This window comes from Grampus griseus (assembly GCF_964374135.1).
Source record: "Grampus griseus genome assembly, chromosome: 11".
NCBI lineage: Eukaryota > Metazoa > Chordata > Mammalia > Artiodactyla > Delphinidae > Grampus > Grampus griseus.
This window is the reverse complement of record NC_139005.1, coordinates 8,998,177-9,013,327: the sequence shown is the minus strand read 5'-3', so window position 1 is coordinate 9,013,327 and position 15,151 is coordinate 8,998,177. Positions and strand designations below refer to the sequence as shown.

The window sequence follows — 15,151 nt, the reverse complement described above, 5'->3', positions numbered from 1 at the left end:
CGCCTGACGATGCAGGGGGCGCGGTTCCTGCCCCAGTCCGGGGAGGATCCCGCATGGAGCAGCTGGGCCCGTGAGCCATGGCCGCTGAGCCTGTGCTCTGCAGCGGGAGAGGCCACAGCAGTGGGAGGCCCGCGTACCACAAAAAAAAAAAAAAAAGTCTCCAGACATTGGCCAGTGCCCCTGGTGGAGGCATTTGCAAATGCAGAATCGCCACTGGTTGAGCACCACCGCTTTAGAGGTATTTCTAGAGTGTGGTTCTAGCCGCAGTTGTCTCTGGTTTACAGGGACAGCTGCCACCTTCTCACTCTCATTTCTGATCAGTGCACTATCAGCTTCTTAGAGCAACCAATATGGCCTCAGCTCGCTCTACTGCTTTATGTTGTAATAACCAAAGGGAACATTTGAAATGTTCACTAAGAAATGTCGCTTGAGACTTGAGAGTTCCTTCTCAGGTGTGTGACCACGTAAGTATAAGTATTGTGAGTGGTCTCCTCGGAGCTGTCTGGCTTGGAATCCAATTTTCTGTGTGTGTTTCTTTTTCTTCCCTTAGGGCTTTACAGTGGTTGTGAGCTCAGTTCCAAATCAGAACCTAGAAATACAGCCCTATGACCTCAGCATTGACATTTATAGCCGCTACATCTATTGGACTTGCGAGGCCACCAATGTCATTAATGTAACAAGATTAGATGGGAGATCGATTGGAGTGGTGTTAAAAGGCGAGCAAGACAGACCTCGAGCCATTGTGGTAAACCCAGAAAAAGGGTATGTTACTAAGGTGGCATCTGAAACCCTCATCAGCCTTCCTTTTCAGCCCATGTATATTCTTGCTTTCTCTGATTTTACTGTCTAGAATTTCCTTCCTTAGTCACTACTGCTTTAATTCTAATTTCTACCCATATCTCCAGGACTGTTTGAACTGTAACATCCTCTGTGAAGTTTCCCTTGATCTGCCCCACCCCCAGCCAGATGTAACATTCTCTTCTCTCAAATACCCACCGCTCTATGTCTGCACCTCTCTAGTTATACTTAGTCCTTTCCACTTTACCTTATACTTGTTTTTCAGTCTTATGTTTTCTACTAGATTTTAGGTTCTTTTATGATAAGAACTAATATGCCTTCTTTCATTTAATATAGAGCTTTGCATTTAATAAATTATACTTACTTGAATCTGAATGAATGATAAGGAATTCAGCAGGGAAAGTAGCTTACTTCAAAGGAGTTACAGGAAAGAGATGAACTATAGAAGTTAAATATAAGAAATGATTCATATATGACTTATTTTCAGTTATGAAATAGACTAATAGAGAAGAAAGTTAAAATTTTGTGTCCAGATCTCTCTGATTACTGCTATTTTATTTATTATATTGTATTATTCCAAAAGCATAAGGCTGCCTGTATCTAACACTTTGTTTTATTAATTCCTTAAAGTTAACTCCCTAAGAACTTCTGTGCACCCTTTGTTACTATTACTGAAATTGAAATATATCCCATGACCTTCAAAACATATGTTTTAAAACGTTTAAAATAAGATTTAAAAATATTATTTTACTTCCTTTTGTCTTAATCAACAGGAGTGTTCTCATTTTGTGTGATTTCTTACTTTGGTAAACTTATAGTTTCCTCCTTTCTCTTCAGGTATATGTATTTTACCAATCTTCAGGAAAGGTCTCCCAAAATTGAACGAGCTGCTTTAGATGGAACAGAACGGGAGGTCCTCTTTTTCAGTGGCTTAAGTAAACCAATTGCTTTAGCTCTTGATAGCAGATTGGGCAAACTCTTTTGGGCTGATTCAGATCTCCGGCGAATTGAAAGCAGTGATCTCTCAGGTACCCAAGAAATGTGTTTCCTTATTTTGATTTGAGTTATTGAGATGATTCACCAATAGCATTTGTATTTTCCTTCAATTGTATTATTTTTGTACACATTTCTTTACAGTTATTCACTAAGAATAGTCAGCATCAAGTTGGTTGGGAAGCACTTTTTCTTTAACCATCAACATGATTACTCCATTTTTATGTAATAACTTGAGAATTTTCTTGATTTGGGCTCCGTAAATAATATGTTTCTAATGCATCTCTTCTCCTTTTCTAATTCTTCTGCTCTACTTTGTCTTATCTCTGGCCTGAATTCTAGCCTATGATTAGTCTCCTGCCTGCTGATTTTTTCCCCCCTGAAAGTTTACACACTGTTCCTAAATTAATTTTCTGAAGCATGGTTTCTAATCATGTCACTAACTATACTAAAAAAACCCTTCAGGGTACTCTTAGAACCTGAAGAAAAAAAGTCTGGTTGCATGCTTAAGTTGGTATTTTCCTTTCACAGACTCATCCTCAAGCTCAAATGATCTTAAGATTCCTGGTGTGTTTTAATGAAATAATTTGTTTGTCTTCAAATATACTTTTTACTTTCTCATTTCTCAGTGGTCCTCTCTTTACAATCATGTTTATTCCCCTACCCCCAATTTCTGAAGTCCAAATACTCTGTGTGGTCTCACTAGCGATCAGGAAAATGAAATTAAAATAATACACTATTTATATCTATCAGAGTCATAAAATGTGGTGTTGATTATTCCCAACATTGGCCAGAATGGTAGAAAATGGCATGCTCTCGTACACTTTTGTAGAAGTGGAAATTGGTAGAACCTTTTTGGAGGGCCATTTGCTGGTAACTTTCTCTTGCGTATAGCAGTCTTACAGAAACACTGACCCTGTTGTACAACGGTGTTTGCTGAGCATTATTTGTAATAGTCTATCACAGAGAAATACATTCTAGTATATCAGGGATATGAAATATTAACAATCATTCAGTAATTATTACAGTCATTCAGTAGATCTGTGTGTACTGACATAGAAGGATGATTTTTAAAATTAAGTTGTATAGTAATGTTTATTAAGATTTAGTTTTATTTGAAATTTAAAACTATATTTTACACCCACACACATATAAATACACATACACACACAAACTATATACTATATATACTGGCAAATTGCCTCCAAAAATGTGTGTACCACACACACACACACACACACACAGACACACACACACACAGACAATATGTATACTATTAACAAAAATATAGGTATGTATTTTTGTATATTCCTTGAGAAATATGCAAACACATAAACCTTGAGAAAGGTATGTAAGGTTAGCATACTAATATGTTAAGAGTATTTATTTCTGTATCATATAAGTTTTATATTTTCGCATATATGTGTAACTTGTTTAAAATTTTAAGAAATTCTGTCTTTTCAGGTTCAAATGCCTCCCTTCCATTATGCCTTCTTTGATTCCAAACAGTCATGCACTCACTTTGCGTGTGTATGCACCCACCTTGCATAGTATGTTCTTTCCCTTACCTGATCACATGTATCTCTTATATCCCCTCTCGTGTGTATGATAGTTATTTATTATAACAGTGTTATAACTTTTTCTAGTATTTAATGTGGGTTTTCCCCCTTCTTTCCTTTTCTCTTTTTCTCTTCGTTTATGATGTTTATTTTTTGTTATAAAAGCGGCACATGTTTATTAAAGACAGTTTAGCAAATAAAAAAAGAAAATCCAAAACACTATCATTATTTATTTTTAAAACATCTTTATTGGAGTATAATTGCTTTACAATGGTGTCTTAGTTTCTGCTTTATAACAAAGTGAATCAGCTATACATATACATATATCCCCATATCTCCTCCCTCTTGTGTCTCACTCCCACCCTCCCTATCCCACCCCTCTAGGTGGTCACAAAGCACTGAACTGATCTCCCTGTGCTATGCAGCTGCTTCCCACTAGCTACCTATTTTACATTTGGTAGTATGTATTAGTCCATGCCACTCTCTCACTTCGTCCCAGTTTACCCTTCCCCCTCCCCATGTCCTCAGGTCCATTCTCTACATATGTGTCATTATTCCTGTCCTGCCCCTAGGTTCTTCATAACCTTTTTTTTTTTTTTTTTTTTTTTTAGATTCCATATATGTGTGTTACCATACAATATTTGTTTTTCTCTTTCTAACTTACTTCACTCTGTATGACAGACTTTAGGTCCATCCACCTCACTACAAATAACTCAATTTCGTTTCTTCTTATGGCTGAGTAATATTCCATTGTATATATGTGCCACATCTTCTTTATCCATTCATCTGTCTGTGGACACTTAGGTTGATTCCATGTCCTGGCTATTGTAAATAGAGATGCAATGAATATTGTGGTACATGACTCTTTTTGATTTATAGTCTTTTCAGGGTATATGCCCAGTAGTGGGATTGCTAGGTCATATGGTAATTCTATTTTTAGTTTCTTAAGGAACCTCCATACTGTTCTCCATAGTGGGCTGTATCAATTTACATTCCCACCAGCAGTGCAGGAGGGTTCCCTTTTCTCCACACCCTCTGCAGCATGTATTGTTTGTAGATTTTTTGATGATGGCCATTCTGACTGGTGTGAGGTGATACCTCATTGTAGTTTTGATTTGCATTTCCCTAATGATTAGTGATGTTGAGCATTCTTTCATGTGTTTGTTGGCAATTTGTATATCTTCTTTAGAGAAATGTCTATTTAGGTCTTCTGCCCAGTTTTGGATTGGGTTGTTGTTTTGATACTGAGCTGCATGAGCTGCTTGTAAACAAAAGACTATCGTTATTAATGCTTCTTTTTTTGTCTATTCATGTTTTATTGTTTGTTTTTCCACCCTTAATTATGAAATGGTTCCAGCATACAGAAAGTGTAGAATTTCTGCCATCCATCTTTGTCAAATCTTAGTGTTTCAACAAATAACACATAAGGGAATCCCCATAAAGTTAACAGCTGATCTTTCAGCAGAAACTCTGCAAACCAGAAGGGAGTGGCAGGACATATTTAAAGTGATGAAAGGGAAAAGCCTAAAACCAAGATTACTCTACCCAGCAAGGATCTCATTCAGATTTGACGGAGAAACTAAAACCTTTACAGACAAGCAAAAGCTGAGAGTTCAGCACCACCATACGAGCTTTACAACAAATGCTAAAGGAACTTCTCTAGGCAGGAAACACAAGAGAAGGAAAAGACCTACAATAATAAACCCAAAACAATTAAGAAAATGGTAAGAGGAACATACATATAGATAATTACCTTAAATGTAAATGGATTAAATGCTCCAACCAGAGGACACAGACTGGCAGAATGGATACAAAAACAAGACCCGTATATATGCTGTCTACAAGAGACCACTTGAGACTGAGGGGCAAATACAGACTGAAAGTGAGGGGATGGAAAAAGATATTCCATGCAAATGGAAATCAAAAGAAAGCTGGAGTAGCAATTCTCATATCAGACAAAATGGACTTTAAAACAAAGACTATTACAAGAGACAAAGAAGGACACTACATAATGATCAAGGGATCAATCCAAAAAGAAGATATAACAATTGTAAATATTTATGTACCCAACATAGGAGCACCTCAATACATAAGAACAAATACTAACAGCCATAAAAGGGGAACTCGACAATAACACAGTCATAGTAGGGGACTTTAACACCCCACTTTCACCAATGGACAGATCATCCAAAATGAAAATAAATAAGGAAACACAAGCTTTAAATGATACATTAAACAAGATAGACTTTATTGATATTTATAGGATATTCCATACAAAAACAACAGAATACACATTCTTCTCAAGTGCTCATGGAACATTCTCCAGGATAGATCATATCTTGGGTCACAAATCAAGCCTTGGTAAATTTAAGAAAATTGAAATCGTATCAAGTATCTTTTCCAACCACAATGCTTTGAGGCTAGATATCAATTATAGGAAAAAATCTGTAAGAAATACAAACACCTGGAGGCTAAACAACACACTACTTAATAACCAAGAGATCACTGAAGAAATCAAAGAGGAAATCAAAATATACCTAGAAACAAATGACAATGAAAACACAATGACCCAAAACCTATGGGATGCAGCAAAAGCAGTCCTAAGAGGGAAGTTTATGGCAATACAATCCTACCTTAAGAAACAAGAAACATCTCAAATAAACAACCTAACCTTACACCTAAAGCAATTAGAGAAAGAACAGAAAACCCCAAAGTTAGCAGAAGGAAAGAAATCATAAAGATCAGATCAGAAATAAATGGAAAAGAAATGAAGAAAACGATAGCAAAGATCAATAAAACTAAAAGCTGGTTCTTTGAGAAGATAAACAAAATTGATAAACCATTAGCCAGACTTACCAAGAAAAAAAGGGAGAAGGCTCAAATCAATAGAATTAGAAATGAAAAAGGAGAAGTAACAACTGATACTGCAGAAATACAAAGGATCATGAGAGATTACTACAAAGCAACTCTATGCCAATAAAATGGACAACCTGGAAGAAATGGATAAATTCTTAGAAATGCACAACCTTCTGAGCCTGAACCTGGAAGAAATAGAATATATGAACAGACCAATCACAAGCACTGAAATTGAAACTGTGATTAAAAAATCTTCCAACAAACAAAAGCCCAGGACCAGATGGCTTCACAGGTGAATTCTATCAAACATTAGAGAAGAGCTAACACCTGTCCTTCTCAAACTCTTCTAAAATATAGCAGAGGGAGGAACACTCAGAAACTCATTCTACAAGGCGACCATCACCCTGATACGAAAAACCAGACAAAGATGTCACAAAGAAATCTACAGGCCAATTTCACTGATAAACCCACACACATATCGTCACCTTATGTTTGATAAAGGAGGCAAGAATATACAGTGGAGAAAAAGACAGTCTCTTCGGTAAGTGCTGCTGGGAAAACTGGACCAGCTACATGTAAAAGAATGAAATTAGAACACTCCCTAACACCATACACAAAAATAAACTCAAACTGGATTAAAGACCTATATGTATACCAGACACCATCATACTCTTAGAGGAAAACACAGGCAGAACACTCCATGACATAAATCACAGCAAGATCCGTTTTGACCCACTTCGTAGAGAAATGGAAATAAAAACAAAAATAAACAAATGGGACCTAATGAAACTTAACAGCTTTTGCACAGCAAAGGAAACCATAAACAAGACAAAAAGACAGCCCTCAGCATGGGAGAAAATATGTGCAAGCCAAGCAGCTGACAAAGGATTAATCTCCAAAACATACAAGCACCTCATGCAGCTCAATATCACAAAAGAACAAACAACCCAATCCAAAAATGGGCAGAAGACCTAAATAGACATTTCTCCAAAGAAGATATACAGATGGCCAACAAACACATGAAAGAATGCTCAACATCATTAATCATTAGAGAAATGAAAATCAAAATGAGATATCATCTCACACCAGTCAGAATGGCCATCATCAAAAAATCTACAAACAATAATGCTGGAGAGGGTGTGGAGAAAAGGGAACCCTCTTGCACTGTTGATGGGAATGTAAATTGATACAGCCACTATGGAGAACAGTATGGAGGTTCCTTAAGAAACTAAAAATAGAACTACCATATGACCCTGCAATCCCACTACTGGGCATATACCCTGAGAAAACCATAATTCAAAAAGAGTCATGTGCCGCAGCGTTCATTGCAGGTCTGTTTACAATAGCCAGGGCATGGAAGCAACCTAAGTGTGCATCGACAGATGAATGGATAAAGAAGATGTGGCACATATATACCATGGAATATTACTCAGCCATAAAAAGAAACGAAATTGAGTTATTTGTAGTGAGGTGGATGGACCTAGAGACTGTCATAGAGAGTGAAGTAAGTCAGAAAGAGCAAAACAAATACCGTATGCTAACACATATATATGGAATCTAAAAAAAAAAAAATGGTCAGAAGAACCTAGGGGCAGGACAGGAATAAAGATGCTGACCTACTAGAGAATGGACTTGAGGACATGGGGAGGGGGAAGGGTAAGCTGGGACAAAGTGAGAGAGTGGCATGGACATATATGCACTACCAAACGTAAAATAGATAGCTAGTGGGAAGCAGCTGCATAGCTCAGGGAGATCAGCTCAGTGCTTTGTGACCACCTAGAGGGCTGGGATAGGGAGGGTGGGAGGGAGGGAGACGCAATAGGGAGGAGATATGGGGACATATGTATATGTATAACTGATTCACTTTGTTATAAAGCAGAAACTAAGACACCATTGTAAAGCAATTATACTCCAATAAAGATGTTAAAAAAAAATCTTAGTGTTTGGCCATATTTTCTTTTGAACCTTCCTTCCTCCTCTCTCGTGAAAAAAAAAAAAAAAAAAACATTAGGGAGAATTTGAAGCCCTTGTGTATCCCTCCCCTGTTCTGTTTTCCTCCCTCTTTCCTCAGAGGTAACTTTTGATGTGTTTCTTTGCCATGCATGTTTTGCTTTCTCTCTCTTGCTCGTTCTCTCTCGCTCTCTCTCTGTATTTTTTACCATGTACACGCACACATTTAAACTTCTTTTCACTTTTTAAAATTAGTATAAGTAGTCTCATGTATTCTTTTGTCACTTGCTTTTTTCAGATATATCGTGGTTTTGAGGTGATCCCTGTTGATCCACAAATCTATGTCAGTTATTTTCAGTGCTAAATAGTATTTCATTGATGATCATTCTACAGTTTCTCTATTCTGCTATCTAAACTGCTATTTCCAATTTTTTGCCATTAAAAGCAGTGCTGCAGTGTTTATTCTTATGTACATATTTGAATATTTCTCTGTGGCCTAAACTTAGTAGTGGGATTGCTGTCTAATGTGGTACGTATATATTCAACTTGACTATATCTATTCAGATTGCTCTCCAAAGTGATTATATCAGTTTAGAATACCCACAGTTTTGCATATATAGAAGTATATGAGCTTCTCCTCCAGTACTTGGTACTTTTAGACTTCTGAGTTTTTACCAATCCAATAGTTTTAGAGGTATATCTCATTGTTAATAAAGTATGCATTTCTCTATTTGAATTTGAGGTTAATTTATTGGTCATTTCATATTTCATATGTGAATTGCAATTCGTAGTTTCTGCCCATTTTCCTATTGCTGATTTCTAGAAATTCTTTATTCAGGATGTTAATCCATTATCAAATTACATACATATTGGTGGAGAATTGTTATGTTTAAGGAATTCAGTCTTTTCATTCATGACTGTGGGGTATCCTTCCATTTATAAGTCTTCTTTAATAATTTTTGGTATGCCTTCATACTTTCTCTATAGAGAAAGATATGTATTACATAAATCTTTCAGTTTGTGATTTACCTTTTCACTCTCCCAGTGGTGTCTTTAGATGAAAAAAGTTATTTTTATTGTAGTAAAGTTTATTAATTTTTCCCTTTATGATTAGTGCCTTTTATGTTATATTTAAGAAATCTTTGACTTCTGCATAGTCACAGAGATACTTTCTTGTGTTTTTTCCTAAAATGTTTTTGTTTAACTTTTCTTATTTTAGATCTCTAATCCATTTGGAATTTATTTTTGTGTATGGTGTGAGACAGGGGTTAAGTTATATTTTATTTCCCACATTACTGTTTGATTCAACACTGTTTCTTTTGAGAAGACCATCCTTTCCCTGCTGTGCTCTCCTGTCACCTTTGTTATAAATGAAATGATTATATTAGTGTAACTTTGTGTCTGGACTCTAATCGTCCCTTGGTCACTTTGTCTTACATAGTATTGTTTTAATTAATAAAACTTTATAACAAGTGTATCTCGCAGTGTACATCTTTAGTATTTCTTCTTAGTATTTCTTTAAGATTACCGTGGCTAGTGTTGACACTTTGCATTTCCAAATACATTTTAGGATCAGCCTCTTCCACCAAAAAGCAAAAACCTACTAGAATTCTTTCTGGTTTGCTTTGAATTTATAGATCAATTTAGGGAGAATTGTTATCTTTATAATATTAGTCTAGATTCTAAACCATGAACATGGTATATCCCTTATTTATTTAGAACTTTAATTTCCCTCAGTGTTTTGTAGTTTTCTGTGTAGAGGTCTTGCCTGTGTTTCATTGGAATTATTCCTTGGTATTTAATGCTTTTGAGTGCTGGTAATAAAGAGTAGTCTAAATATTTAATATTTCATTTTCTGGTTGTGGCTGGAATATAGAAATACAGTTTTTCCCTTCTTCCCCAGTCTGGTACATTGTGCTTGTTCCCAGGGACCTTGCTAAATTAGAATTTTCTGTGTTACAGAATCATTTGTCTACAGATGGGGAGAGTTTTATTTTTTCTTTTCCAGTCCTTTTTCTTTGTTGCCTTATTACACTGACTGGGACCCCCCAGTACAATATTGAATAAAATAATAGAATCCTTAGATTTTTTTGTTTCATTTTGTTTTTGTTTTTCATGATTTGGGGGAAGCATTCAATACTTCTTGATTAGGTTTTATGTTTGCTAAGGTTTTTCTGTAGATAACTTTTAAAAAGCAGATTAAGGAAATTCTCTTCTGTTCTTAGTTTGCTAGAATAAATCAAACTTGATATGATACATTATCCCTTTTATATATTGCTGAATTTGATTTGCTAATGTTTTGTTTAAGATGTTTACATCTGTGTTCATTAGAAAGATTACCCCATAATTTTCCTTTCTTATAATGTACTTGTTGGCGTCTTGCCATCAAGGTTACATTGGCCTCATAAAAAGAAATGTTTCCTTTTTTTACGTTTTCTGAATAAGATTAGTATAATGTTGGTAGGTTTTTCCCCCCTTCCTTATATGTTCACAGATAATCATATACTTTTTTCATGGGGTATCTTTCTACTTAGTATTTTTAGCCTCCTACAGAGCTTTTATACTGCACTGTGTTTAGTATATGCTTAGATTGTTGAATAAATGTCTTTTCATTGCTGATTCCAGAGTTTTATAACTGCCATCAGAGTCAATCAGTAGATCTGGGATCCTCCAGCAACACTGTTGACCTCTTATTTTCCCCAGTTGTCCAATTGAGGCCATCCTTCCACTACCACCAACTAATCTTTTTTTAATCACTCTTAGTGTTACAGTTTAAATTTAATTTTAATTTTCATCAAAGTAATACATGTAGGTATAGAAATCAAATGGTTCTAATTGGCCTACAAAAACCAAGTCTACTGCTCTACTTCCTCCTCTCAGTTCCTACTCTCAGAGGCATCTCCGATAGTTTAAAATAACTTGTTTAAAACTGCTGCTTCATGATTTTTAATTTTTAGATACCACAATTTGACTTCTTTTAATGGAAGATAATGATTTTGCTGTCTTAAACCATATATCCCTAACATACCTATATGAACTCTCCTCCTATCCTCCCAGCTTAGTTATATCATAATTTTTAAGTTCATAATTGTTTGTTATTTATGGCTATGAAAATATTACTATGAGCTGCATTTCCTTCTGTAGCTTTATTTCTCTCTGAAATGAATCTTATCTAATGTAAATATTGTTTCAGTATGTGCAGATGCATCAAGCACTCCATCTTTTTTTCTTTTTAACTGAAGACGTACCTCCTGCATTTCTTTGTCATCTTGCTCCAGTCTGGATTTGCTTGCTTTCTAGGGCAACTTTCTTTCACCGTTATCCTGGGAATGTACTTGCCAGTCTCCTTGGTTCTGAACCTGCTGTTTCCCAGATTCCGTTTCTTTCGTTAATTCCTTTTACGTGATAGATCACATCCTCTATTAGCTTATTGAAAGGAGGTTCATAGGAGGCTAAAATTCTTGATCTGTTGTCTGTCTGTTCTCCAACTTGTAAATTTTATATCGCTTTTCTACTCTTCTGTCCCATTTGTCCTTATGGGTTTACGCCTTCATTTTTTACCATCGTTTTAGTAGATGTTTAGGAGGGAGCTTAAGTAGACTTGTGTTTAACCCACCATGAATCTGAATGTTCACTTAGGCGGTGCCTTCTCATCCGTAATACCTCCCCACTTTTCTCCATTTATTAAAACTTAGCTTTATGTTTGCCTCTTTCCTGGAACTTTCCCTGATATTTCCAAAGTATTAAGCTAATGTCTTTCTTTGATCAAACACTTAAGGACCAGGGAAAAGTTCTATAGATATTTGAAGGATGATTAGGAGGAAGAGAGAAGGAATTGATGTATTTTATTCTTTTTGAATGAAGGAGAAGCTGTGGGGGTGGGCAGGGGGCAAGATTTCAGCACACTATGTGAAAGAACTTTCTCCTAGTTCAGCAGTAGAATAGGCTGCCTCTTCAGAGTCTGGATGGCTCTGTGTCTGGGGTGTTGTAGAAATCTTATTTTGAGGTGAAGCTTGAACCAGGTAACCTTTGAGTCCTTTTTCCTGTGTTCTGAGTGGCCCGGTGGGTGAGGGTGGTGGTCTTCACAGACGCCTTGGGTGTGCTCGGCAGGTGGGGGAAGCCGAGAACACAGAGCTCTCGGCCCACCACCACTGCTTCATCCAGAGAAGTATTGTTTTTGTGTGTTGTACATGTTAGAGAGTTTCATAAGACTTAATTTGAAAGATAGACTGTGCTTTGCTTTTTTTTTTTTTTTTTTTGGTGGTACACGCGGGCCTCTCACCGCTGTGGCCTCTCCCGTGGCGGAGCAGAGGCTCTGGACGCGCAGGCTCAGCGGCCATGGCTCACGGGCCCAGCCGCTCCGCGGCACGCGGGATCCTCCCGGAACGTGTCACAAACCCGTGTCCCCTGCACCGGCAGGCGGACTCTCAACCACTGCGCCACCAGGGAAGCCCTGGACTGTGCTTTAAAAAATTTTTGAAAGCGACTCAAGTGCTTTTCTACATTTCTGTGAACTTAGTATCTACTATGTACTGGACGCGTATTTGCCCTTGATTGCACTTGGATGTCTAGTCTGTTACCTGTTTTCTGGGATGTATATATCTTTTCTTCTCAGAATGATTTTTAAGTTTTCTGGTAGAGAGCTTATCATATTTTCCTTTTCAGTACTTTAAAAATCTAACTGGTTTTCAGTAAATAGCCGTTGAATGTATGACTTGACCCATATGCATCATTTCTGTTGAATGTTCTCCTTTCCAAGGTGCCAACCGGATAGTATTAGAAGACTCCAACATTCTGCAGCCTGTGGGACTAACTGTGTTTGAAAACTGGCTGTATTGGATTGATAAGCAGCAGCAGATGATTGAAAAAATTGACATGACAGGTCGAGAGGGTAGAACCAAAGTGCAGGCTCGAATTGCCCAGCTTAGTGACATTCATGCAGTAAAGGAGCTGAATCTTCAGGAATATAGTAAGTGTTGGTGGTGTACTGCTAATCGCAAGATTCATGTTGTAAGAAATGGTATAAAACTAAGATGTTGTTTTGTGTCTTCTTATTTCTTTATCTTTAAGATTTTCATACACCTTTAGTTTTGCCTTTTTTTTTTTTTTTTTTTAAACTCTTCATGTTTTTAAAGCCTATATTCACCTGGGAGCTTTTTCATATGAAATACTTTTTCCTCATGAAACAGGAGTGGGGGAAAGGAATGGTATTGCTCATTTTCAAAAATGTCCCCAGGTATAGCAAGGACTCTGCTTGTCATGTTTTTCCTCTCTCCTTCAGCCCTTTTAAGAATATTGGTATACAGCATATATTTCTTTTGTTCCATGTACATCCCCATGGTTTCAACAAAAGCAAAAGTTACATTTATATAATGATGACTATAGTTATCATGGAAATAAACCTATTCTTAAGCAAAAGCAAAACAAACTAAAAATTAGTGTGTAAACTTAGAGAAGACTGTGTTTAATAAGAGCTTGTTTTTTCCCCACTTGGATAAGTTTTTCAATTCTAGCTTAGAAAAATGGCCATAAATTATTTTTTTATCTTACTGAAAACTTGAAAATGACTAGTCATCTTGGCCTAGTTAACGTGTGTTTATGTAATACTGTTAACTCTTGTTAATATGTGTCTGTCATCAAATGTGCCTTCCTAGCAATCACTACTGTAGGTCTTATACAGTATATCAGGAATGCACATGTTAAATGGAGGACTGAGAGAAGTATTGAAACTCCTTAACTTGTTGGCACAGTGCTTCAGAAATGAATTGGAGTATGAAAGGAGGGAAGAGGAGTGAGAGCACCGTAGCTTGTTCAAGTCTTCATTGTGTTGTCACTGTTCATGAACTTAGAAGTTAAGTTAGGAGGTATCTGAGATTTAGAAAGTTAGAATTGTTGTCATTCTGTGTTATAACATATAATTCATGCTGAATATTTAACAGAAATAAGGTAGAGATGATGTAATGGCTAAGTTATTTATTCAGTTGATATGAACATTTTCTTACAGAAGAATCTCAACGAAGGTTTTCAGAATTTCAGGGGGAATATCTTTAAAATTCAACACTTAAATTTGGTTTTATATTTAGAAAAACTTTTTTTTTCAAATTTCTAATAACATTAAAGAAAATTGGATTGCTGTTTATGAAAAGTGTCATGAATTAAAAGGTTGAGAAAGTGCTCTATAGGTTGTACATCCTAATACAAGGACTGGGGTGTCTGCTTTGTGTGATACTACACACATGTGTAGTATCACACATCTGCTCATTTGTACAGAGTTGACTCCCTCAATCTCATCAACACACACTGAAGCAGGACTGATGTGTTACTGAGAAAAGAGTCATAATAAATGGGTGGCTACTGGGATGACAGCTGTCAAGTTGCTTTTGACACGAGCTAAGTAGAAAAGTCAAAACAATGATTTCATTAAATACAACTTATGAGACAGACTTTGAAATGTGCCTGATAGTGTATTTATTTAATTTAACCCAAATATGAGGAAATTAAACATTTGTAACATTGCAAGTTCTTTTGCAGTTGACCAAGCAAATAATTTTGATTGTCTCTGGGTGGTTAGATTCATGTGAACTTGTTTTTTCTTCTAACAGCTCTAATTTTCAGCAGGTTCCTCATTGGAGTATACTTTTTGAGTGAAATCATCTTATCTCTCAGAAAGGTAGAATTTCGGAGTTAAAAATCTTTAGAAGAGTTTTTATATTTTAAAGAGAATAATATCCAAGTTTCAGCGTTCTCCCTAGCATTTTTTTTAGTTCGAATAATCACTTTTTCTTATTCACAAAAACTAACATGAGCTGTACCGTTACCTTACTTTAAATACTGTAAAATATTTTATGTATAAGTATGTAAAGATAGTGGTTAGATGTAAGTATTTTGTGTTTTAAATTGTTGTCCTCCTTTTCTTGTAGATTGTGTAGGGATGGGGTGAGAAATACTGTGTGGAAATAAAATTCAAAGGGATTTTACATTTGGTTTTGTTGGTA

The 15,151-nt window shown here is 36.2% G+C and overlaps 1 protein-coding gene across 1 annotated transcript in view; it reads left to right on the top strand.

Moving 5' to 3' along the window:
- LRP6 (LDL receptor related protein 6) overlaps positions 1-15,151 on the top strand; it is a 178,247-nt gene that overhangs the window by 141,212 nt on the left and 21,884 nt on the right. Inside the window, exons 14-16 of the mRNA XM_082665597.1 lie at positions 551-762; positions 1,636-1,826; positions 12,916-13,125. Of these exons, the coding sequence (XP_082521723.1) occupies positions 551-762; positions 1,636-1,826; positions 12,916-13,125 (613 nt within the window). The remainder of the gene's footprint in view (positions 1-550; positions 763-1,635; positions 1,827-12,915; positions 13,126-15,151) is intronic.